Raw genomic sequence first — 26397 nt, forward strand, 5'->3', positions numbered from 1 at the left:
TCCATTTCACGTAGCAATTCACAGTCATGACTCTGGAGTCATCGGCTTTCCCTACACACATAAAGAAGGTTGGTCGCAAATAGTGAACGTGTTTAATATTTAAGATTGTCGCCCCCCGACCCGTTTCGGACCCTATTATCGGGACAAATTCACTCTTAACAACCCTCTGACCACAGGATATTCTTATAGGATAATTTTATAAGGCATAGGATAGTCTGGCATTTGTCGTCCTTGGTCGGACGGGGCAAAATCAAGACATAAACAGCCCATTTTGTAATGTGTGAGCCAGGCCTAAGAAGACAATCTTTGTGAGTATGGGTCATTATGTTAGTCCAGTTGAGTCATTACACATCCAGTATTGATCCTTTAGGTTTTGTGTGTTTTAAGTTTGTTCTTGTCCACTTTCTGTTTGTAGGTCAGTTGCTGCTCTTTAATGGACTTTAGCATGTATACTTTATCGATTTGTAGGTTAGGTCAGGGAGATAACTAGGCCTCACATAAGTAGCATAGCATTAGCTTTTTGGGTCGACTACATAGCTTTATCCAGAGCCTCGGATCCGATCTAGCCCTCACATGAACGACATAACGTTAGCATTTTGGTTTCATTTATTTTTTGCGGTTTTATTTTTGGGTTACATATGTACTTGGGTGTAGCTTTATCCGAGACCACGGAAAAATAACTAAACCTTAGCTTAGGATGAAAGTATGAAAGTAGGCCTCACATTGGTAGGATAACATCAGCATTTTGTTTCTATACATATGACGGCATAGCTTTATCCACAGATATTAACTAGCCCCCAAGTTAGTAGCATAGCATTAGCATTTCAGCCACAGTTCTCTCATAAGTACCTCTGAACACTCTTCAAATAGGGCACAATTTATGTAAAATAAAACAAAACCATGGTCAGTCTGGAATATTAATAAAAGTCTGTAATAACATATAGGGTGACATCACACATATCCTGTGACATCATAGCCTGCTGCTACAGGTTTCACATGAACTCCCCCGGAGCTCCCGCTGCCGCTTCGAATCAGCGTCTGCCCTCGACTGTTCGCGCTGATTCCTCCCATTTGCAGGGTGGTGGGGTTTCGTACCACCGGCACACCACCACTGCCAACTGGGTACGGGTAGCCTCCACCCCCATACCGTCTCCTCCGGTTTCCTTCACCCTCCTTCCCCTCGCAGAGGGACACGGCCAGCATTCCGCCCCCAACCATGGAGAGCAAGGCCGAGACCATACCCAAGTAGAGACAGTCACCTAATTCGAACTTGAGAGTGGCGGGCACGGTGGGACTGTAGAAGTTCTGGATGACCTTGTTGGTGGTCCAGGAGACAGGCACCAGCGTCATGAAGCCAGCCGAGAGGAAGAAGCACCCGCCCACGCCCGCCACCCGTTTCTTGAGCTCCCCGGAGCCCTCCAGGCAGACGGTGCACTGCATACCCAGGACGGCGATGACCAGGCCCAGGGTGGACAGCACTAGGGAGATCACCATGAGGGCCCGGGACGCCTGGAGGTCAGAGGACAGAGCCAGGATGGAGTTATACGTTTCGCAGTATAAGGCCCCAGTGCTCTGGTGGACGCATTCCATCCACAGGCCCTTCATACTGCCCGAGGCCGTCACAATGTTGGAGCCGATGTGCGCTGTATTCTCCCAGAAGGGGAGCACCGTGGACACCAGGCTGCCCAGTAGGCCCAGCATGCCCAGGAAGAAGCCTATAAGCTCCAGAGCAGCAGAGGCCATGGCAACCGAACACTCCTGGGGAGGGACAGGAAAAAATGGAGTGAGTGCACATACAGTCGGCTGACCATATGCTAAAAAATGCTAACCTGTATGTCAATCAATCCAGGCTAAATGGTAAATGGGCTTTCACTTGTGTAGCGCTTTTACCTTCAAGGTACTCAAAGGACTTTAACGCTGTCTCCTCATTCATTTACTGATGACGCAGTAGCAGCACCAACAGGGGGTTCAGTAATCTTGCTCAAGCACGAATGGATACGGTCATGATCAAACCCACACCCTTTGAGAGATGACCACTCTACCACCTAACCCCTGCCACCCGAGGCTAACTAGCGAGCAAGGTTTTTGAGACCTTAGACACGTAGAAGCTCATTAGTTGCTAGTTGGCCACAACTACTGAAGTTAAATGACTAGCTATTTAGTAACTAACTAGCAACTAACCATGAAAGTAGGTATGTAGGTTTGTAGCTCATTACCCTCTAGATAGTAAACTAAATCACTAACAGCAATTAACTAGGTAACAAGGTTTTTGTGTCCATTTTGAGAACATTCCATACTAGCTGTGGCATACTAGATAGCTAGCTACTAATTTATATAAGGCGCTAGTTAGTTGCTAGCAAGCTAACTACAACTACTGTAGCTAACTCACTAGCTAGCTATAGTGACCGGACGAAATTTTCTCAAAATGGACCCCTTGACCATATTTGGTAGAAAATACATTACTAGCCAGTTCCATACAGCAAATATCAGCTACAGCTACCTACCAACACACATAGCAAGTAGGAAACTTAGCAAGTTAGTTGCTAGCTAACGAGTTAGCCACAGTAGTTATGCAACGTTCCATCTATGCGACAAATACAATTAACAAGTATGAGGTAATTATGTAATTATGTAAAACGATACGATAACCTTTATTAGTCCCACAATGCGGAAATTAGCAATCAATATATAATAATGAAACAAGTTATATAATGTTATGTTAATAATTCATTCTTAAATGGACGTCTTCACCATTTGGTCGCAAAAGGAACTTGTTGACTAGTTAGTTATTTAATTAGTTAGTAATTAGCTACTAATTAGTGTGCCTAAGAAAATGTAAAAAAAAAATGGTAGTTTATTTGAGCTATTCACTAGCTTTCTGTAGCTAACTTGCAATTAGCAACTAGCTAGGGTCTAGTTTGAGAAAACATACAAAAATGACAGCTGGCTCGAGCTATTCACTAGCTTTCTGTAGCTAACTAGCAATTAGCAACTAGCTAGTGTCTATTTTGAGAAAACGTACAAAAATGTCTGCTGGCTCGAGCTATTCAATAGCTTTCTGCAGCTAACTAGCAATTATCACCAACTAGCTGCATACACATTATACACATCAGTTGAGGCATCCATTTTGAGAAAATGTAGTAAATTTTAATATCGCTACAACTACCAGTTAGCTTTTTTTCGCTAACCAACAACTAACTAGCTCGGTAGTTATTGAAATTAACATTGTTCAAATCTGTTGTGGTGTTCATTTAAGAAAATGTACGAAAAGGACATTTGCAGTTACGTTGACTGCAGTTACGTCAGTTTAATGTTTTTCCACAAGGTATAGGAGTGTGTTTATGGGAAAATTATTACCATTTTCCCACAATTGCATTTGCACAATTGCATTAGTGACATTACACACTGATGTAACAGTGTGTAACGTTACGTCAGGCCTGGCTCTCAATTTCTGCTCATGAGGCCTGGCTCTCAATTTCTGCTCTAATTTATGAAAAAGTGTTCTATAGGGTTGAGGTCAGGATTGTGCAGACCAGTCAAGTTCGTCCACAGAAAACTTTCTCATCCATGTCTTTATGAACCTCGATTTGTGCATTGGTCCATCAGTGTGTGACCTCACAAATATGCTCCTGGAAGAATGAGTGAAAATTCCCATAAACTCACTCCTAAACCTTGTTGAAAGCCTTCCCGCAAGAGTTGAAGCTGTTATAGCTGCAAAAGGAAGACCAACATCATATTAAACCATATGGATTCAGAATGGAAAATGTCTTCAAATAAAAAAAGAAATTACAATAATGACAGCTAGCTGGAGCGACTATCTTTCTATAGTTAACAAGCGATTACCAACAAACCAACTTTCCGTCGCTAATTAGCAACTAGGTAGTTACACATTCTAAACATTTATTGAGCCGTCCGTCCATTTTGAGAAAACTGCCTAAAATGACAGCTATTGACTCCTGAACACAACTTTTTTTTTCACCTGATGAACAAAATTGTACTCACAGTCGACTAAAGTCTGTCCAAAAATGGAAAGCGGAAGAAGTGTGTCAGAATGTTAACGTGTTAAAAACAAAGTTCTGTCTGTATTGGTGGGCCTTGTTGTTATGTGAAGTCGTTGACTTTGTTGTCTTTCTGAATCAACATCAATACCTCTTTTGTAAGTTATATTATTTGTCTCACTAAATGTTCATTTATGAACTGTGAAATATTTGATTTAACCTTTATTTATCAAAGTAAGGTAATTGAGAACAGATTTTCATTTGCAAAGCCAACCTGTCTCCTGACCGCAGAGTAAAATAAAGCAAAATACAATCCAATAAGTATTAAATGTTGTAAATGCAAATGTTGAAAAAAAGGTCTCATTTTGTAAATTCCAACTTCAGTTCTTTAAGTATATCAGTAATATTTTTTTGTCTCTATTACAGCTCGTTAAATACCTTCTGCAGTAAAAATGGGGAAAAAAGTTGACTTACTTCCAACCTGAGTGAAGAAATCAGTATTTGCTGTTTCTGCTCCTTTTTCCAATAGAAAAATCAGACTTTTTCTCTCCACTTGAACATGTTTGCGGCCTTACAACCTGACACTTAAAGTCATTTTTAAAGACTTTTAATGCATTTTCGAAAGCAGGTGGACTTGAAAGGCAGTACAATGGATGTGTGTGTGTGTGTGTGTGTGTGTGTGTATGTGTGTGTGTGTGTGTTGAGGCGTAGCATCCTCATCCTCATCAGATGCTGGCCGCCATCCAGGTCATCGCCTCCTGTCAAACACACGCGATAGTTAATCATTCTCTCATTGGCGAAATAAAATAACCTTTGCCATCCTTCCCCCGTGCGCCGTATTCCTGCCCTCACGCGGTGCCGTAATGGGATTAGAAAAAAGTGGAATAATACCGCATTGGCAGTACAATGTCCACAGGGTTCATACACTGAGGCCTTTATTGGGAAAAGGAACAAGGGGCGTCCTTATCCGGAAATGTTGCGGTGAAAAGAAGTATTTTAAAAAAGTATTTCAGCCTTTTTCACAAAAACAATTGAAATACAAATGATTCAATACAGATAAAATAGTACAATTCAAATAATTCTGAAAATCTATCATGTTGTGCTTTATAAAAACCATATTCATAACATAATTAAAGTAATTAAGGATCAAACAGTTTGTGCATCACAATTCAATGGTTCAATTCACTTCATCGAACAATCTTTACTCCAAGTACTTCGAGGTCATCTCGATTATATAGGAAAGGAAAGCTCGTGGCTAACTGGGTAGCTACCAGCTAGCTAGCTAACCAACCTGTTTCTGGGTTTTTGCTGACCTCTAGTAGACATTTGGAGGAACTGCAATTAAAAGAGACTGCAGTGGCATACCAAACTTGTTTTTTAAATTTTTTTCCTTCATGTATTTGTTGAGTTTACAGAGCATTAAATAGAAATAAAGTCTCAAAATCTATAAAAATAAATTAATCGCAAACCGTTTCTTTTCTTTTTTTACGTGGTTTTTTACAAGTCACGTGATTTTGCGAGGCGGGGAGAGTGGAGGAGCAGGTCTCAACACACGGAGTGGGAAATTGACCAATCGCAAGCGCTTCGTGGCTCCACTTGCCAATCAGGTCGTTTTTAAAGCTCGCCGGCCCGGAAGTGAATTCCTGGGTAAATTATTGAATTTGTCCATTTGGCCTTTTGGCCAAAATGAAATATAATTCTGCATCTCACCATGCGGGAATTTTTGTTTTGAGTGTTGACAGCAGCCGCGAGGTGACGAAACTCACACGCATCTAACAAATGTTCTTTTATCGCGTGAATGCAGATTCGCCCTCACCAACCTCTGATCCGAATCTGTCATTTTAAGAGCTCCTGCTCTTCGGCACTATTTAGTGTTATTTTATACTAGTTTATGACCATCAATTTAAATATTACATTTTGTGCTTGAGTTCTGCTTGTGTTTAATACCAAATTGTGGTCTTTATTTGACAAAATGATTACTTTTGTAGGTGCTTGTACGGATGTTCCCCGTTTATTGATGCGTAATTGAAGACAGTGAATGAAGTCAGACTGTATGGTATTTAATGTTACTGTGTTAAATTTTCCATAATTATATTGGTGCCGAATTATGCTGGGGGTGGAAATGAATCGATACTTTCCAAACGTAAAGTTGTGACTTGTATATTGTACCCGAAAGGTGGGGGCGAGTTTAAATGTCCACGTTGTTAATGGAGCGCGCCAGTGGGAGGCAGGGAGGGAGGAGGGGATAGGCTGTAGTCGTCTCATCCGTCCCCCAGGAGGCTCTGCTTCCCCGGCCCCCTTTGTTCCGTCTCGCCGGTGTGGGTTGAGTCAGTCACGGGGAGGCTGCGCTAAACCCCCCAACCAAAAAAAAATAAAGAAATAACAACAACAACAACAAAACACTACGGAGAGAACCGACAAGAGAGGGGGCGAGGGGGAGAAAGAGCCCCGGAAGGAAGTCACGGGTAGACGGGTGTCGCCTTTTGGGGAAGATAGGAAGAAAGAAAAGTTGCTTCTGATGCGTTCGGGGTGGCAGGGGGTGGGGGAAAAGTCGAACAGACGGTTTGCGGGCTGCTGTAAAGACACCTCTGGGAGATTAAGGGCGCTTTTCGTTTTAGGGAAGCTAAGTGCTAGCCGGGCGGACGGATCCACGCGGCTGACTCTCCCTTTCTGCTACCCAAGCATCCATATTTGCATCCCCGCCAGCCCAGGGAGTGGCATCCTCCCTTTTCCCTGTGAGGAATATTCCAAGTGGCTGCCCTTGATATCTGGACCCGCGTGACGAAATGTGAGTATTTACTGTTTATTATTATTATTAATATTATTATTATTTTGTGCTTTGATGAATGGAGGTGAGGTTTTTTTTTTTTTTTTTTTTTGTAATCTTCCTTGCCGCAGTCAGTGGCTTACAACAATGGATCAAACAGGATGGATTTTTGTGGAGGTGTGCATTCTACTCTCCCCATCCTCCTCAGCAATATCAGGTGCAGGCCTCAAGATGGTGGAGGCTTTCATTTGTAACAATTAGCATCATGCTTGACCCAATTACTAGCTCTGCATGTGTCACACATCATCACCACATGCCACAATATTAGGGACACCAAAAAAAAAAAAAAAAAAGAAAGGGAGGGCGGGTCCTGATGATAATGTTCATTTTTGGCTGTGTGGTAACCTGAGAGAGGTTTGGATGGAACAGTGTATTTGTTGTTGGGCTGGACAATTTGAGAAGCACCGCAATGCATCACACCGAGGGATGGTTGTCATATTTCAGGGGACCTGATTGGAGGAAATGTGAGAGAATTGCAGATAATGGAGACTAAGAATTTGTGGAAAAGCTCATGTTTGTTAAACGGGCAGATAAATAAATGGGAGTATACAATATTTAATGGGGGTAGGGGGGAAGAATACTCTTATGAGAAAAAAATTATTGTGTAGGCGAATGAAGTAGACATTTTATGACATAAAAATAATTATTTTACGGAAATAATGTGATTTTATTGCAAGACAAAAGGTGTTAAATTATGAGATAAAAGTGGCAATTTTACAGGTGTAAAGTCGTCATATTACAAAAAGCCTTCATTAAGCTATGAAAACATGGTAAATGTTAAACAAACCTTACTTTTACAAAGTTGTATTATTGGAATAAAAAGGTTGCATTTAATATGAAGAAAAGTATCAATTTTACGATTTTAAAGTTGACAGAAAAAAAGCTACAGTTGTACAAAACTAATTTATAAGAGGGAAAAATCTTCCATGAGAATAAAGTTGTCATATTATTAGAAAAAAAATACATTTTTTAAAAAAAAAAGCTGATTTTTACCAGACTGAAGTTCATTGTTGTAGTTGTATGATAAAACAATCTGAATTTTAAGGGAAATAATATTACAAGTTTAATTTTTTTTTTTAAAAGGTGGGGGGGGGGGGGGGGGGGGGATTGGTAACCTTATTAAAAAAGTTGCTACATTTCAAGAAAAAGCTTGTGATATTTATGAAATTATTTTATTATTTTACCTAAATAAGGAATTGTATTATGACAAAAGTTGTAATTTTATTATCAAGTCGTAATTTACGAGAATATCGTCCAGATTCTAACAGAATTTTTCAGGGCAAGTTGGTCCCCATATAACACGGCAAAAGGTAAATTTTTACGAAAGTAAAGTTGTAGAGGCGTCAAATAAAAAAAAAAAAATTGTAATATATAGCAAGAGTAAACATTTAAATATTACAGAACAACATAGTTGTTTTACAAGAAAACATTTAACAAGTACGAGAATAAAATTGGAATACATTACACAAAAAAGTTAACATGATTCAAGTACTACATTTTCGGGGATTTTTATTTATCTTTATATATTTATAATATATATATATATTTATATTTTTATTTTATTTATCTAATGTTGAAATGTAATACGATAAAAGTTGTAACATTCCAAGCAAGAACGCATACCTGTATGGTAATATTACAACTTTTTTCTCTTAACATTTTGACTTTTTTTCTCGTAAAATTGCAAAAAAATCAAATTACGATTAAAGACGTAATCTTGGACCATCTTTTATTTATTTTCAGTGTGCTCCCAGTGTGTGAGTTCAGTCCAGATCTCCACTTGAAATCCGTCTAATTTATTATGAACCGAGGCTTTAAACTTGTTCTAACATGTTAAAAAAAATATGTTTCAATGAGGAACACTTACTGTTAGTTCTTGGCGTCTGTTGAACTTAGCTTTTTTTTGGTCTTAACTCCTTTTTCTCTCCCTGTGTCATAACTTTTCCTGTGTTTGTAGCTGTAAAACATGGAGAGAGACGGTCACCCCCTCCTGGTTTAGTGCCTTCACCCCCGTCTTTTTAAACCATGAACATGCTCAAGTCCAGCGGGCTGAAGATTCCCGGGCGCGGGCCCAAACATTCCAGCCCGATGGGAAGGAGTGGAACGTCAAGCTCCCCCGTGCCCCCTAAAGACAGTAAGTCACTTCCTCCTCCATTGAGAAGAAGAAGAAAAACGTCTGGTCCTTATTGCTGTGGTTTACTCAGTTTACTGACTCACAGCTGTGCTACGTGATGCGCTATTTCGCGGAATACACGTCATGCGCGCTACACGCTTGTCACAGTTACATCAGCTTAACTGTCACCATTGTAAAATGTTCCTACTTGACTATCCTTTCAGCTTGTTGGTGGCCATTTTTCACCATACATTTTCTGTCGTTTTTCAAGATTTTGAATGTTTTTTTTGGCTTCTTTAACTGCATAAAGTTTTTTAACATCAGTTCTCCATTGACTTTTATTTTCTAACCATTCAAATTCCAGTTCGTTTGCGTTCTGCCCAGGTTGTAAAACATCCTCAAAAATACATTTTCTGTTATGTGACATTGCTCATAACTCAAAACACTCGTATCTCAAATAAATTTTCCCCATTGAAATGAATGGAAATGCCATTAATCTGTTCCGGTCCCTCATAAAACACCAGTGAAATTTTGTGATAAGCGGTGCAGAGAATGGATGGATGGATGGAGTACGAAAAATATCATTGTACAGTATTGTACTTTATAAAATAAATGCAGTATAACATAATTAAGTAAAATGTAAACAGTTTGTGCATCATGAGTTCATGCATTCATTGTGCGACTTGGCCACCAGGAGGCAGTGTAATACATACATATGCATAAAGTGGACCCCGCATCTTTTTTTTGGGAGGGGGGGGGAACCTATCCCCTGTTATTTGCAGAAACCCTCGGTCATTCGCAATTTTTAGGGCTTGATTCCCGGCTTATTTGCCGAAACCCCTATTTCTTTTATTTATTTATTTATTTATTTTTTAAAAACTTATTCGCATTTAAAAAAGAAAAAAAAATCATGCTAATTATAATTATACACTAAGTAGATAAATGCTCAACTGACAACTGCTCAATAAACTGCAATAACATTAGTCAGTTTTCTCTGAGGATAAAGAATATATTCCTGTGAGTATTGTTATGTTGATTGTCTACATTTGTTGCTGCACAGTTTGGTGTTTGAATGTCCGTCGCTTAAAGGGTTGTAACACCGCAACGTTTATGCTGGCTTTTCTTAGCTCATCTATGGAGTTTTGCATTGTGTGTTACCATTAAGCTAGCAGACCTTCGTAAGAGCAAAATGCGTCCTTAGTCCAATTACAATACAAAATAATTTCTTTAAAGGGTGTATAAATTACACACTGTTTAGCGAAGGAACAGTCCAATGGCATTTTATGTAAATATGCAGTATTTTCTTCCCAAAAATTTCGGTCACAAAAAACAAACAAATAAAAAAACTAAAGCCGAATATAACTAATTCTTTCTCAGTCCCTGCACCAGCTCTTCACAAAGTGTTTTTGAAAATCAGTTTGCTTGTTTTAAACTAACAAACCGACAGTAGAAAAACATTGCTGGACATAATGAGACGTTCTTTAGAATTTTGACTCCCAAGTGGCTCTAAATGAGCATCTTAAATCACAGCCTGCGAAATGTAAACACAACTGCTTCCCACATGTTAGTGAGTAAATTATAGCTTTGACGTCATGTTAGCATCCCCGCCACATTACATTCAGCCGTGTTAACATTGCATTTACTTGTACTACAATTTCCACTGGTACTATTTTTAAAGCCGGCCTCTGTTGTCATTTAAATCATTATTAAGTATTAAAATGATTGGCGACTAATCCCACAGGGCGAGTACATCCTCTAAAAAGTGCAGTTCATGGAAAGGCTGCACTGTATGCGAACAACGCTAGCTAACGTTAGCATACATAATATATGACTCTCATTTTTGTCCATGGTTGCTGTTTGTTAGCATGTCCACTTTTCTTCTGATGCGTTAAATGGTGTGCTGTTTTCCCAGTTTTTCAAGCTGATTTTTCTAGCATCCTCTCCTTTTATCCTTCCAGAGGTTATTTATGTTGTTCGTCGCGGCTTAAATTGTGTTGCAACAACTATCCCCAGTTAGGGATCAGAAACATAATCCCTGAAATGTTGCATGTGGCTGCACATCTGTTCAGGAGCTGGGATCTGTGAACAACGATGTAAACAGGACCAACGAAAAATGATAAATTAGCTAATACGTCTTAACAACTGAAAAAAATACACCCTTCCTGTATGTGGTTTTTTTTTCAGATTAGAAAGTTAATTTTTGAACGCCAGAAGCTGGTAATATTTAGGCTGGCACAAGACACAATGAATTTACTGCAGAGGAGACTTTATGCACACTTTCTACTACCGACTACAACAAACACTTTGTTTATATCATACATATACATACACTAACTCTAAACTTTTTCGACTTTTAACGTATTGGCATTTCTCTCCTTCATAATGGACGTGACAAGCCGAGATTCACCGCCTAATCTTTATCCTCTATTCAAAAGATGTCCTGATCTCAAATCCAATGTGATGCAATGCTGCCATCTACAGGGATGTCTTAGTCATTACAGTGGTTTACAAACCTGACTTTCACAGACAAGCTGTCTGAGACACACTTGCATGCCTATCTGTCGAAAAATGTACGTGAGGAATATATTCGTTGATTGCAGTAAATGGTAGGTTTCCAGTTGACGAATGTAAACGTCCATGGCAGTGAATGAGTTTAGTGGATCGTGAACTGAAGTGGGGCCTTGTCTCTGAGGTGATCTTAATTTGGTTTGCTCGAAAGGGGTTCAAGTTGTTTTGGATGACTGAAAGAGTCCTTGTTTTTTAAACTACTATTTCATATGAGCCAAATGCTTCTCCCACACAAATGAAGAATGGTTCAATCGTGACACCTGTGCTAAAAAGCAGCCAGCTGTGTCGTAAATAACTCCAACTTGATCTTCAGCTCGGCCTCCTCCATCTGCTGCCGCCCGCGACTGGATTTGAAGCGCTTGTAAATAACCGAGGCGGGCCGGAGACAAGAGGTGTGTCTGCTGCCAACGTTGGGAGGCGGAGGAAGTTGTGTGGAGGTTTCATTGTGCAAGAGGGGCGATGAATGCTGGGATTTCACATGGCCTGAGCACAATGGTCAAAGTGGAGGCTTGTGTTGCCAGTCATCGCTCTGCTTTGGCTCCCTTTTTACCCAAACCCCCCCTTGTGTCGCCTTAGCAACGCGAATCAGGATTGAGCCAGAGGCCTGGATGGTCATGTTAAACTGTTTACCATTTCCTGTTTTCTTTTCTATTTATAAACTGGTCCTCTAACCTCCTCCTGGTCCCCAGTCACCCTGGATAGACTGATCCCTGGTGGTAGAAATCAGGCGTTCTTAGACTTTACTGGTCAATGGACCCATTACAGGGGAATAATAATTTTTTTCATTAACTCACTCACTACTGTTGACATGTATATTTGTTAACTGGAATCCAATTGTTAACTGCCACCAACAAATATATTTCTCAAGTACGTTTTTCAATGGCTAGGTGTGGAAGAGCGTCTCGCCCAACTTGTCTGTGAAATTTAAGCTTCTACATAACTGTAATGATGAACAGTCGCCAGTAGATGGCAGTGTAAAAAGTTGTCTATTTTCATGGGGCCAAAAAAAATCATAATGTTACAATAACAGAAAAAACGTTTTAGTGTTATGAAAATAAAGCTGGATTTTTCAAGAAAAAAATAATTGTAATGTTTAAAACATCCATCCATCCATCCATTTTCTGAGCCGCTTCTCCTCACTTGGGTCGCGGGTGTGCTGCAGCCTATCCCAGCTATCATCGGGCAGGAGGCGGGTTACACCCTGAACTGGTTGCCAGCCAATCGCAGGGCACATACAAACAAACAACCATTCGCACTCACATTCACACACGGGCAATTTAGACTTGTCAATTAACCTACCATGCATGTTTTTGGGATGTGGGAGGAAACCGGAGTGCCCAGAGAAAACCCACGCAGGCACGGGGAGAACATGCAAACTCCACACAGGCGGGGCCGGGGATTGAACTGTGAGGAAGACGCTCTAACCAGTCGTGCACCGTGCCGCATGTTTAAAACAACAAAGACTTACTTTGTTCGGATTAAAAGTCGTAATCTTATAAGTATAAAGTAAGAAAAGCAGTTTGTCACCGTACAAGTCCTGGAATTTGCCTCGAAGTGGCTGCTTCAAACCAAAATGTGTGACTTCCTGTTCAGTTTCAGGCAAGGGTCCTTGAAACTTATCCATGCATTATTTCCCCCCCAAACTTTTAGGTGGCGCTACACAGTCACTTTCAGTTCAAAAGCCCTTAATAAATGCTTTTTGACCAGAGTACACCGTACACACTTGCAAAAACCGGTGAATGACTTTTCACCCATTTTACACAAGAACAACAACATATGGCAGCAATTGGGGCATAAAGCTCCAGCAATGGGGCCACCAAGCCTGGGGCAGATCCTCAACTCAGGGTGTTGCGGAGATGGCCCACGCACGACACATAGCCCCACTCGTCTGTGCGTGAAGATGGCGACGAATGGCAGATCTAATCGCAGATGTGTCTCGCTGACCCACTTTTTGGGCACCAATTAGAGTCTGGGGCGCACAATCTGCGCCATTGTGCTGCAAGCCCGACACACACGGCTTCCTTTTTTTTCGCCGGCACGACACTGTCAAAGGGAATGGATGAGGAGAGGCTAACAATGTCAACACTGTTTTGGGCGCCGCATTTCCTCAAATATATGACATGCGAATACACGCCGTGCCTAAATTACTCACAGTGTATCCATGACTGACACTCCTCTGAAATAAGCGCCACCTAGAATAACTCCCCTGGTACAGTGGACCAAATGCATGTTGTATTTTGTCTCCAGATACTCCAGTCAAGCCCAGCACGCCGCCCAAAGCGTCCGAGGAAGGCGACGAGGTGGCGGGCGACTACACGGTGGGAGAGCAGGTGTGGGTGAACGGCGTGAAACCCGGGGTCATCGCCTACCTCGGGGAGACCCAGTTCGCCCCGGGCCAGTGGGCCGGAGTCATCCTCAACGACCTCCTGGGCAAGAACGACGGCTCGGTGGGCGGAATCCGGTACTTCGAGTGCCAGCCCCTGCAGGGCATCTTCACGCGGCCCTCCAAGCTCACCCGCCAGCCGGTGGCCGAGGGCAGCGACAGCCTCTCCACAGAGTCGCTCTGTGCCCACAATCAGACCCTGCAAGGCGGCGGCGGTGCGGGCTGCCCGGTCGGGCAACGGGCGGCGGTGCCGCTCCGAGACGGCTTGCTCAACAGCGCCATCAAGACGGGAAATGAGTCCGGGTCCAACATGTCTGACAGCGGATCTGTGAAAAAAGGTGGCGACAAGGACCTAAAGGCTGGGGATCGGGTTTTGGTGAGTGTCTCGTGTACAATAGATGGCTTGACGGACAGATCTAAAACATATCTTCAGAAAATACAAACATATTACAGCAAAAAAAAAAAATAATAATAATAATAGTAAGAAATAGAAAAATATTTGAAGAAAGATACATGACAAATTCCAATTAGTACATAAGATGAAAAATAGAAAGGTATAAGAAAAAATACGAAAGTATTACAACAAAGGTCCTGTAGTAATATTTAATGCAAATATTAATGCAAATATTTAATGCAAATATTACAATTATTTTGTTTTCATCAAAATAATTTAAATATTTTGCCCACACATATTAGAAACAATTGAGGAAAAAAAAATATATATATACTAGAATGAACTTAAATAATATTACAAGAAAGATATAAACGCATGACAAAAAAAAATACAAATGACTACAAATGTATTTAACAGAAGAATAAAAAAATAAAAAATACACAAATATTAAGACGAGTAATATAGTGGTATTTAATACCAAATTTTGGGCAAAAGCATTTTTCAAATAAAAAATACACAAATATTATTAAGAAAAATAGGAGAAATACAAAGTGATTGGAAAATAATACTATTAGATATATAGATCAATGTTTGAACCCCCCTCCAAAAAACACACAAATATTACAAAACATATGTGGAAAAAAGACTGAAATATAAAAAAATAGTACAACATAATCGTAAATCGTTAACGAACATAAAGCAATAGAAAACAAAAAATATTTGATTAAAAGTACATGGGTAGAAAAAAATACATGACAAAAAAACAAAAATGGTGGTAAAAAAGTATAAAACAAAAATAAAATCGAAAATATTCAATGACAATACCACAATTTTAGGAGGAAATACCCAAATACTATATTCCGTCGTAGTAAATATCCTCTTCTTCTTATCACATCTTCTGCTGTCAGGTGGGAGGCTCCAAGATGGGTGTGATCCGTTACATGGGGGAGACGGACTTCGCCAAGGGGGAGTGGTGCGGTGTGGAGCTAGACGAGCCTCTCGGGAAGAACGATGGCGCTGTGGCTGGTACAAGGTACACATGCACAAAAACACACACTACTGTTAATGCTGTGATCAGCAACGAACGGAGCCTCGCACCCCCTTCTCCTGTTGTGCTTTTACCCATGCTGCCGAATGCAGAAGTAGGTTGCGCATATGCCGGATTAAAGCATGAACTCGTGATGCGTGTTTAATTCTTTACATGCTATTTAATGATGATTTTACTGGACCCTTTTATTAAGTCCAGTACTGTAGATTGCTATTTTTCGAATTAGAAAAATACATTAGACCATTTTTTTGTCTGTGTTTTATGGAGAGCTGGAACGGGTTAATGGAATTTTCATTTATTTCAATGGGGAAATACGATTTAAGATACAAAGTGTTTTGTGTAACGAGCCTGGCCACGGAATGAATAATTCAACTCGTAAGTCAAGGCACCAATGTATTATGTCTGCCACCCCCCCCTGCAGATATTTCCAGTGTCTTCCCAAGTTCGGGCTGTTCGCTCCCATCCACAAGGTGATCCGCATCGGCTTCCCGTCCACCAGCCCGGCCAAAGCCAAGAAAACTAAGCGCATGGCCATGGGCGTGTCGTCGCTGGCCCACAGCCCCAGCAGCTCGTCCATCAGCTCCGTCAGCTCGGTGGCCTCGTCGGTGGGCGGACGACCGAGTCGCGCCGGACTGGTGAGATAGCTTGATAATTAGGAATGACTCCATAAGACTTAGTCATTCATTAGTTTTTGCTGATTAAGCATTTGCGCCCTTATAAACAATCAAACGGGATGACATCGCATTGATTTTGAGAGCCAGTTCATGCCCCTTTTTTTAATTTGCTTAATTGCTGCAAGCCTTTGTGATCAACTTTATTCTCTCTCAGTAGTAAAGATGGCGGCGTAAGCAAGATTGGTCAGTTTGAGCGATTGGCAACTGTCCCCACTGATTAAGCGCCATTGATTCTATTAAAATGCACTCGTTGGACGTCTAATAGGCAGAAATCTGTCAAACACTACCCACTAGTGGCTCAAAGAAATGTTGCATCTTTTAAAGCAAGCATTTGATAATCACCTTCTATCCCTTATTTAATTTTCTAAATTGCCTAATTTTGCAACGACTGCTTTTGTTCCTCCAAGCTGACGGAGACGTCGTCGCGCTACGCCCGTAAGATCTCCGGCACCACCGCCCTGCAAGAGGCGCTGAAGGAGAAGCAGCAGCACATCGAGCAGCTGCTTGCCGAGCGCGACCTGGAGCGCGCCGACATGGCCAAGGCCACCAGCCGCATCTGCGAGGTGGAGAAGGAGCTCAGCACCCTCAAGTCGCAGCACTTGCAGGTAGGTAATGCACACCAGATAATGTAGCTTGTAAGGGATCTGCCCGACTTCACTCGATGTCATCCGTAGTACGTGTCGGAGAACGAGGGCGCCCTGCAGCAAGTCACAGCCGCCTTGGCCGGCGTGCAAAAAGCGAAGGTGGAGCTAGCCAATCAGCTGGAGGAAGAGAAAAGGTAAGATCGGAAGCAACCGCCTGTTGCCGGCCAAAACAGCAGCACCCAGCGAAGCATGTCAAGTCGATAAGTGTGAATTCTTTGCGCCATACTAAACTCTGTTCTTGCCTAGGACGGTTTTCTTGAGTAACGGAACCAATTAAAATCGTAAGTCAAGGTACCACTATATTAGCATATTTGCATAATCTCATTGCTGTTTTCAGGAAAGTGGAGGACCTCCAGTTCAGAGTGGAAGAGGAGTCCATCACCAAAGGAGACCTGGAGGTAATAAAAAATTCAATTGTCACCTGTTGCGAGGCAGAATTCCAAAAGAATTGGCATCAGTCTCGCTAACTGGAGGGCCCCGTTGGCTCACATAGCAGATAAAGGACAGGGTGAGGCGACATGAATGCAATTGGATTGGGTTAAACAAAAATTCAATGTTTCCGTAGAAAACGAGACACCTGAAATTACTTAATTTTGATTGCCAAAATTGATGGGATTTATTTTTTTCCTGGGCACATCACTTGTTGCCAGGCAAGATTGATGTTGCAAACCCAATGGAAAAAAATCAACAGACACCAGTCATGCACCTGATGTTGTTGCTAATAGCAACCGAGGGGCAAAGGGCTCAACTGCCCCACACAGCAGAGAACGTAAAGGGAGAGTTGACATATATAGTCCGATTTACATCTGGAAAAAAAATTAAATGTATTATTTTTTTCTTTTGTCTAAATGCAGCATTTAAAGTCACTTAAACAAGGCTTCTTGACACTAAGATGCCACAAAATGGTGGCAAAGCACTTCTTTTGTCTAGATGGATCTCTTTAACTCACTTTAACATAGTTTATTGGTGCCAAGAAGCCAAAAGATGCCACTTAAGAACTACGTTTGTCTGAATGAAGCTCTTAAACTCGCTCCAACCTTGTTCCTTGACATTAATATGTCACAAGATGGCAGCAAAGCGATACTTTTATTTTTTTGACCTGAGTACAAAAAACAGAAAATAAGAGTTTATCAGCAAATAACGAGGCTAGGTTTGCCTACCCGTGGATTTTTTTTTTTTAAAACCTATGCTAGGTTATTTGAAGAAAAATTCACCTAACTGTCATTTTTGTGCCAAACCGCCAATATGCAGGCCTACACTGTTAAGAAATGATGTGTATATAACAACAGTCCCACCTGTTGGAGCAGGTTGGCCACTTCCCCTCTTGCCCCTTTGTGCAAAAAAAAAACAAAAAAAAAACAGACTTCTAAGGGTGAAAAAGCAAAGAAAAGTTTTATTTTGTTTTTTAGGTACAGTAAAATGTGTTTTTGCCAACAGGGAAGATGCAAACATGACTCAGCATCCTTGGGGTTGGGTAAGAGGACAAAGGTGACAAAAGATTTTGAAACAATGAGACGTGATCTTGTTTTGGATGCCTCATTAACCTTACACACACTTGCTATTTCCTCCTGTGTGCTGTGATGTCTCCCATACAAATCAAGTAGTGGCTTGAAAGTAGAAATGAACTTCATTTTTCTTCTTCCTGGTCTTGTTTGTTTCAAATGGATGCTTGTACAGTAGATGATCCGACAGTGGCTGCGCTCTTCTCACAATCTTCCACTTTCACTTGGCACGTTGCAGTAATCCAATTTGAAATGTTTGGACAGGGACGCATCGATTCCTCTGTTCTGGCTGATTGCATTGCTTGGAAATGACGCTTGATGAGATTGTCGACTTTTCTCGGAAGAGGAATTAGTTTGGATTTGTTGACTCGTCTGTGAAATTTAATGTCAGTTGATTGATTGATTGAATGTTTGTTTTCCTAATTAAAGTTCAGTATCATTATAACGTAATAGAGTTCATGTTTTAACATAATACATTTCACATTTTAATGTGATAAATTATCACATTAAAACGTGATAAGTTTGACATGAGCATTTGGCTAAACTAAACAATTCAATTTCTTCCAGTCCAGGTCACTGGTGGAACACTTACGAAGGTAAGTGTGTCTGTCTCCAGTATTATTAAAGAGCAGCATAGTTCCGTAACAAGTAACTTTGATTCATAAGATGCAAAACGAAGACGCACAGGGCTCCGCCAGTGACCTGAACTGGAAGGAATTGCTTCATTTTGCCAAATGTGAAAGTGAAACTCATCACGTTATAACTTGATAACTTGTTACGTTCAAACCTGAAACTTATCACGAGTCAAATCAATATATATTATAATATCAATATTAAAATCTGTTATCAACACATACAGAAAGATACAAAATAAAACTGTCATGTGTGATGTGACTCTGATTTTGTTAATGGTGTGTCATTTTCCATGAAAATACACATTCACTGGACATATCATTAGGTACACCGTCACAATACATTAACTGTAGAATAAACAAATCTTAAGTGTTTAAAACTGAGACAATTTGTGATACAGCTCTCGCATTGGATCAGGTGTACCTAATGTTATGGCCATCCAAGCAGGGAGCCGAACGAGGAGTCTGTAGTGGTCCACACGCTTTGATTTATGAAAAATGTATTCAGAAATATAAATAATAGTACATATTCTTACCTTGTTCCTCATGACAGCAAACCACGGTGGAAGAGCAGAGTCGCATCATGCAGCTGGAGGAGGAGCTCAGCCGAACCAGGGCCGAGATGAAGACCCTCAGGCTTCAGCTGCCGGAGCTCGACGCGGCCACCCAGGAGCTGGGCATCGCCGCCGCTCAGGCGTTCGACTCCGAGTCAACGACGCCGGCGCTGGTGGCGAGCCGACATGAGGCGGAGGAGCTGAAATCGCTGGTGGAGAAGCAGAACCAGGAGATCGCTGAGCTGAAGCTGAAGGTCCAGCAAGCCACCAAGGAGAACATGGACATGATGGATGCCTGGAAGGTAATCAGCCAATCACAAGCCAAAAGAAAGTCATTTCTGGAAAAGGTTGTTTTCATCATCTTTGTTTGTTGTTTGTCAGTTAGCCTCTTTTAGCCAAGTGTTAATGTCTGTTTGGCTTACGTCATGCTCTGTTAGCTTAGCATCTGTTAGCCATGGGGTAACAGCTGTACGCCAATAGTAGCTCTCCATTTGCTATGTATTTCCTCGCTTATGTTAGCAAACTCCAGTCATGTGTTGGACTTCGTTAGCCCATGTATTGTATTGTCATCTGCTAGTTTACCATCTTGTAGCTACGTGTTTAACATCTGTGAGCTATGTTTTAGCACATTTATAACATTCCTTTGTCTTTGTCAGTCATCCATTGCCCTTTGTTAGTTAGCATCTGTTAGCCACGTTTCACATCTGTTAGCATCTGCACATCAGAAAAATACCTGCTTTAATGATTCTTTTCCCATTCCTGCGCAGGCGAAATTTGACTCTTTAGTGAGCGACCACCAGCAGTCCCTGGAGGAGCTGAAGGCCTCGTTCTCCGGCAACCAGTTAACGCCTGAGGGCCAAGAGCCGGGCGTCCAGGAGCTGCGGGCCCCCCTAGAGAGCCTGAAGATGGAGCACCAGCTTGAGGTGGAGAACCTCAAGGCCAAGTACAAGATCGAAGCCGCCATCCTCACCAAGGAACGCGAGGACCTCTGCGCTCGCCTCCAGGAGGCCAAGGAACACACCGGTAGGGAGGTCTTGGAGGACACCGCCGACAAACTGCAGAGGGCCGAGAAGGGGCTGGTGGAGATGGAAGCGCTTCAACGGGAGCGCGACAGAAGCGCCCAGGAGCTGACGGAACGACTGGAGCTGTCCGAGAGGAAGGTGTCCGACTACCGGGCCTTGCAGGAGGTCAACCAGGAGGAGGTACAGAAGCTGCAGGAGAAGCTGAGAGTGACGGCCAATCAGCTGCAGGCCATCCAGTCTGACCGCGACGCAAACGTAAGCGCTAACTGGCAACAATAGCATCTTCCACCTGATTGGCAGTTGTGTAATGCTTTATTCTCGTAGGTGATCGAAGATAACCACCTATCAGACGAGAAGGGGAAGCTAAAGCAGAACATTGAAGGTATGATTTGTATGCCATCCCATTTAACCAGCAAAGGAGTTGCGCTATGGATGTAAACCATTATCTTCTTTCCAGAAACCATGGAGAAGCTGCTAAAAAGGGAAAAAGAGGTTTCAACCCTCACCTCCCAAGTTGAAGCCCTCAAATCTCAAATCGGAGGTAAGTCAACCAAACTCTTACAATTTTACTTGACAAATTCAACATTTCCCCTCACTTTTTCCCTCTTTTTTAACGGCAGTTCTGGAGGGCAAAATTCGTACAGTGGAAAGGAAGGCCGAATCCCTAGCCCGGGAGAAGGCGCGCATGGAAGCGGAGCTTGAATCCATGTCCAGAAAGTCCCATGATGCCTCTGGGCAGCTGCTTAGCATCAGCCAGGAACTGCTGAAGAAAGAGAGGTATGTTGGACCACAAATTAGTCTCTAATAGTCAAATGCAGCATCAGTTAGCTTAGCATCTGTTCGCATCTTTTTGTCTTTTTTATTATATGCTGGCCATGTGTTAACATTTGTCAGTTTTGAGACGGCCTCTGTTCGCTTAGCATCTGTGAGCCACAACTTTACATCTGTTAGCCATATTTCTGTGTCACATAAAGTTCATGTGACTCTTTCTGTACTTTCTCTGTACCAGAAACCTGAATGAGTTGAGGGTTTTGCTCTTGGAGTCACGTCGCCACTCTCGTGAGATGGACAAAGACCTCAACCGCGAGTTCCGCAAGGCCGAGTGGAAAGTGAAGGAGCAAAAACTGCAGGACGATATCAAGACGCTGCGTGACAAACTCCTCATGCTGGTGAGAAACCAGGGACAACCCAACTTGGGATTTGGCAATCAATGGTAGCGCATTAAGTGAACAACAGAAAGTGTCGTTGATGCAATTTTACCCAATCATTTGGAATTACAGGACAGTAATTTAGACCCCGTAACTTGCTGCCTAAATGAGCTGTCGTACAAGTTGAAACAGGAAGTACATAGCAAGAGAACAAAGTTTTCAGTAATTTTGAACTAGAAAAGTCCCGTTTTGTAAAATAATGATACCATTTAAAACTGCAGGGGTAGCAGTTACGGTTTCAGTTATTACTTTGATGCCTAAACAGGCTGTGTTAAGGTCGAAATATGAGGTACATAGGAGGGGCGCAAAGTTTTAGTTACAAAAGTATTATTTGTTGTACAAGAACGATACGATGTCAAACTGTAGAGCAAGGCCCAACTACTTTGCTGCCTAAACGGGTTGTTGTAAAAGTTAAAACAGGGGTTTTATAGCAAGATAGCTAAGTTAGCCGTTATTATGAACTACAAAAGTGAAATAAGGATACAATTTAAGACTTTAGGGGGAGCAATTAGAGTAAGAGGTGTGTTTATTCCAGGGCCGCGAGAGGTTCTCCCCGGACCACCGCCGTCACTCCATGCTAGACCCCTCGGCTCTGGACTCTGAGGTGACACGCCTTCGTCAGCAGCTACTCAGCACTGAGGACGCCCTGAGGACGGCCCTGGAGCACAACCAGCAGGTGGACCAGCTGGTGCAGGCCATGGGCAAGCATCCAGAGAAAAACCTGGTAATGTCACCTTGGTCAATTCTACATGGACTGTATATCCTTAAGAAGGGGCCTCCCCTCTAATAGACCCCCTGCCTCAATTAGTTCCTGGTTGAACAAATAAATTCCTCCAGAAGTAAAATAAAAATGAATACAATCTGTCCATGAAACAATGTACACATGCTCCGGCCTTGCACAAAATAAAGGCCTCCTCTGAAATTGATTCCTCCTTTCAGATACACGACTGATTCTTCTCTTTCAGATGCACGGAGCCCACAAGTCAGCCAACGGAATTCACCATCAGGAGCCTGACAGCACTCAAGATGTCCGTATAGTTTTGAATTGACTTATCTACAGCAGTGTTAATGACACCTACCAGTGCTAAAACATGTTTTTATTGGGGGTTGGGGGCGGTGTTTTCAGGAACAGCACTGATACGAGCTGAGGAAGCGTCAACTGGGACTCGCAGAAGAACGTCCGATTCTGCGGCGGACATCTAAAGTTGATACCGAATCACGCATGGTCGCTGAAAAAGCACCTATTAGCCAGTTGCAAGGACCAAGTACTGTAAATGAAACGTCTCGTGGAATTCTTGAGAGAAATTACCCCCCTGCGACTTTCTTTGTTTTACAGTACTGTAGAAGGAATGCCTCGAGTCCAAGAACTTACCACTGGGACACCTTTTTTTTTTGTTCTTTTATTTATTAATTTACCAAGTGACTCAAAGAGATAATAAAAAGATTCCCTCATGGTTTAAGGGATTGGTCGCCATGCGAAAGGATTGGTGCACAGACTGTAAAATCATCCTCATCATCATCATTAACGAGTATTATTGGGCGGACATTAAAGCGATACTCCAAATTAAACTTGTTCGAAACTTTGCTGGGCCTGGGATTAAAATCTGGGAGCAAATTTATTTATTTATTTTTTTTACACAAAAAGAGGCCATAAAGTAAGTGCTACATGTCTTACCTCAGCTACCCTACCAGAAATTTCAGTGGTCACATTAGCCTCACAGGATAAACCGTGAGCTAATTTATCGCAGTGACAAAATGTGTCCAAGGTACACAAAAACTCTGTAGCATCTCCATTTTCCACGATGACTCACCAGGCTAAAACTGTTTAGCCTTGAGTGTTTTAACTGATCCTTGTGAATAATCATTGGAATAACAATAATGTTCAGATTTTCCATTAGTGACCAATTCTAGTGGAGTCTAATGTCTAAAGAACTGAGCAAGGGATGAATGTCTTTGGTTCTGTCTTGTACAACTCTGACTCTGAGTCCATTTTTTTTGCCCGAAGGTAGAGTCTACACGATGGCGCTCCGGAGGCAACTGGTTCCAGATTCAGAAAGACACCAACGTTTGGTTCCCTTGATTGGACTCACTAATGTCTCGGTTCATACAGGGGACAAAAAACGTACTAGGTATGTCCATATCTGTTATTGGACACCAACGTAACTGGTTGCACCTGTTCCAGATCCAGAAAGACACCTAGGTATGGTTCCCGATCTGTCCCTCAAACATACGGGTAAACCTAAGTATTGAAAACCAAGGTTAACTGGTTGCATCTGTTCCAGATCCAGAAAAAGGTTAAAGTATAATTTCCATGATTGGTCTCCAAACGACACAGTTCATACAGGAACCCAAAAAGTATTGGGTATGTGTGGATCTCTCTCCCAAAACAAAAGGCTGATTATTGTATTGTACACTAAGGTAACTGTCATCTGATCCCGAAAGACATCAAGATACACTTCCTGTGATTGGACTCCCAATGTCACAGTTCATACAGAAGCCAAAAAAAAGTACTCTATATGGTCCCGAGATGTAAAAAGACCAACTGTCAAGGAAGAGTTCTGTCTGTCTGAGTTCTGCTTGTCAAAGTCACTATCCCCAATCTACACTAGGGTACCTCATTAATGCTGTTATTTGTACTCCAATGTAGCTAAAGTCCAGAAAGTACCATGTATGGTCACAGTGGCAAGCTATTGTACCTACCCTTATCAAGACGGCACAGACCCAAGTTGTCAAGGCTACAAAAGAGGTGACCACCTCAGTGACAAAAAGTTTTACCCATACACTGTAGGGCTACTGTCTGTCCCTGTTCCAGGGCCAAAAAGTACCAGGTAATTATGTTCCACAATCTGTAAAAGTATGTAGGGTATCAAAGAAGGTACCACCCCAGTGACAAGCTTCCCTTTAAATCACTAATGTACACCATAGGGCTACTGTCTGTACCTCTTCCAGGGCCAAAAAAGTACCAGGCAATCATGTTCCCCAATCTGTAAAGGTATGTAGGGTACCACCCCAGTGACAAGCTATTGTACCCCTTAAATTACTCTAATGTACACCACAGGGCTACTGTCTGTACCTGTTCTAGGGGCAAAAAAAAGTACTGTGTGTTTTGCAATCTGTAAAACTGAAGTGTTAAAGGTGTAAAACTAGGTACCACTAAAGTGACAAGACATTGTGCCTTTTCATGAACACTGTAGGGCTACTGTCTGTACTTGTTCCAGAGCCCCAAAAGTAGTGCCAGGTATGTCTACAAGATGTAAAAGTCAAGTGTCAACGGTACCACCCAAGTGACAGGCAATTGTACTCCTTAAGGTACACGGACAAACACCAATTGTTAAGATTCTGAGGTACTGTCTGTACCTTTTCCAGCGCCAAATTTCATGAATCAAACTGGGTATGTTCCCAATCTGTAAAAGTCAAGGGGTACCCAAACCAGAACACTTGAGGGTACCACCCCAGTGACAAGACATTGTACCTATTCTGTGGTATACACTAATGTATACCACAGAGCCACTGTTTGTACCTGTTCCAAGGCCCCAAAACACCAGATATCTTCCAAAATCTGTCAAAGGGTCCAATTGCAAGACTCTTAAAACTACACCCCCCCCCCCCCCCAGTGACAAACACTGTACCTCTCAAAGGTCTAAAAGTACTTTTCTCTGATAGTGCAAGAGCAAGAACACAATGACTGGTGTTTCTCGAGCTAAAACCTCCCAACATCCAAGGTCTTCCATCTGTTGTCAACTATTTCCTGTTTTTTATGTTGGCAATCAATGGCAAAAGAAGATATCCACCCTTGTCCTGTAACAGGAACACTCATTATCGGGATTACTGCCGCAATGCTTTCCGAGACTGACTCATTAAACATTTACAACCCAAACGTTTTAGTCTCAGTCCCTGCTTGTTCACATTTACGGAAGTACTTGAACGTAGCACGAATGTGCTGGCGCAGGAACATTGGATTTATGGTGTAATACAAGGAATTTGGGCTCATATATTTTGTTCCTTTTCTACTTGGATTACACATCATAAACAGCACTTTTTGTTGTTGTGTTTATTACATTACCAAATCCTGGCAGTTCACGTTATGATAATGTTTTTTTCTGCACAGCAATTTATTTTTCTCGTATTATACTGATTTTATGTCACATTTTTTAAAATAACATTTTCTTTGCATGTTTTTCGATTTTTATACAACAGAAAATTGGGTTTTGGTTTTCTTTCTGATATTTTCTTCCAATAATTTCCACATTGATTATAAAGTTTATATTCTTATAAATTTATTGTGTTTTAAATCAAACCCAGATGAAAAAATAAATCATTTCTTTTATATATTCCCCCTAACAATTATATTTTTACACTTGGAATATACAGGTTAAACATTGTACATTTTTTATTTTATTTTATATATTTTCCTTTTGCAATTTTGCTTCTTAGATTATACAGATAATACATCACATAATTTTACAAATAAATGTAAATTATATTTTGTGTTTTTGCTGTTTTTTGTAAACATTTTTTATTTATTTATTTTTTTCTCCCTTGTACTTTGGTTTATTTTCCCACTTGTATTATACAAACTACTGTATATGTCAAATATTTTTAAGAGTTTTAGAATTATCAAGTTTTTAAATTGTTTTGTGTCTGAAAACCCTGTTGTTTCTTTTGAATATTTTTTTCCCCGGAGCAATTTTCTTTCTTTTTCACATGGAATATACATATTATGATCAAATACTTTAAAAATAATTTAAAAATTATTTATTGCGTTTATATTTTTTTACTTTTGATAATTTTTTTCCTTTAGCACTGTTTTTCCTTTTCACTTGGGTTATG

At 41.3% G+C, this 26397-nt stretch overlaps 2 protein-coding genes across 3 annotated transcripts; one reads left to right on the forward strand and one right to left on the reverse strand.

The window, feature by feature from the left end:
- Positions 1–293: 293 nt before the first annotated feature.
- On the reverse strand, positions 294–9014 carry LOC133416037 (claudin-9-like). 2 transcript variants are annotated; one of them, XM_061702663.1, is made up of 3 exons: positions 8693–9014; positions 4473–4756; positions 294–1758 (listed from the first exon to the last, which is right to left on the reverse strand). In XM_061702663.1, exon 3 carries the CDS (start codon positions 1741–1743, stop codon positions 952–954), a length of 792 nt encoding a protein of 263 aa, XP_061558647.1. In that variant the 5' UTR covers positions 1744–1758; positions 4473–4756; positions 8693–9014; the 3' UTR covers positions 294–951. The 2 variants fall into 2 exon arrangements, with proteins under 2 accessions (XP_061558647.1, XP_061558646.1); XM_061702662.1 differs by lacking the exon at positions 8693–9014 and having other exon boundaries at positions 4473–4858.
- Positions 6053–25433, forward strand: clip2 (CAP-GLY domain containing linker protein 2). Its single transcript, XM_061702661.1, has 18 exons — positions 6053–6786; positions 8783–8959; positions 13754–14265; positions 15192–15316; positions 15753–15966; positions 16413–16610; positions 16680–16783; positions 16987–17047; positions 18087–18137; positions 19337–19639; positions 20105–20614; positions 20684–20741; positions 20817–20900; positions 20980–21136; positions 21369–21528; positions 22103–22291; positions 22533–22595; positions 22694–25433. The coding sequence occupies exons 2-18, from the start codon at positions 8851–8853 to the stop codon at positions 22703–22705; spliced, it is 2910 nt and encodes a 969-aa protein (XP_061558645.1). The 5' UTR covers positions 6053–6786; positions 8783–8850; the 3' UTR covers positions 22706–25433.
- Positions 25434–26397: the final 964 nt, after the last annotated feature.

This window comes from Phycodurus eques, chromosome 17 (assembly GCF_024500275.1).
Source record: "Phycodurus eques isolate BA_2022a chromosome 17, UOR_Pequ_1.1, whole genome shotgun sequence".
NCBI lineage: Eukaryota > Metazoa > Chordata > Actinopteri > Syngnathiformes > Syngnathidae > Phycodurus > Phycodurus eques.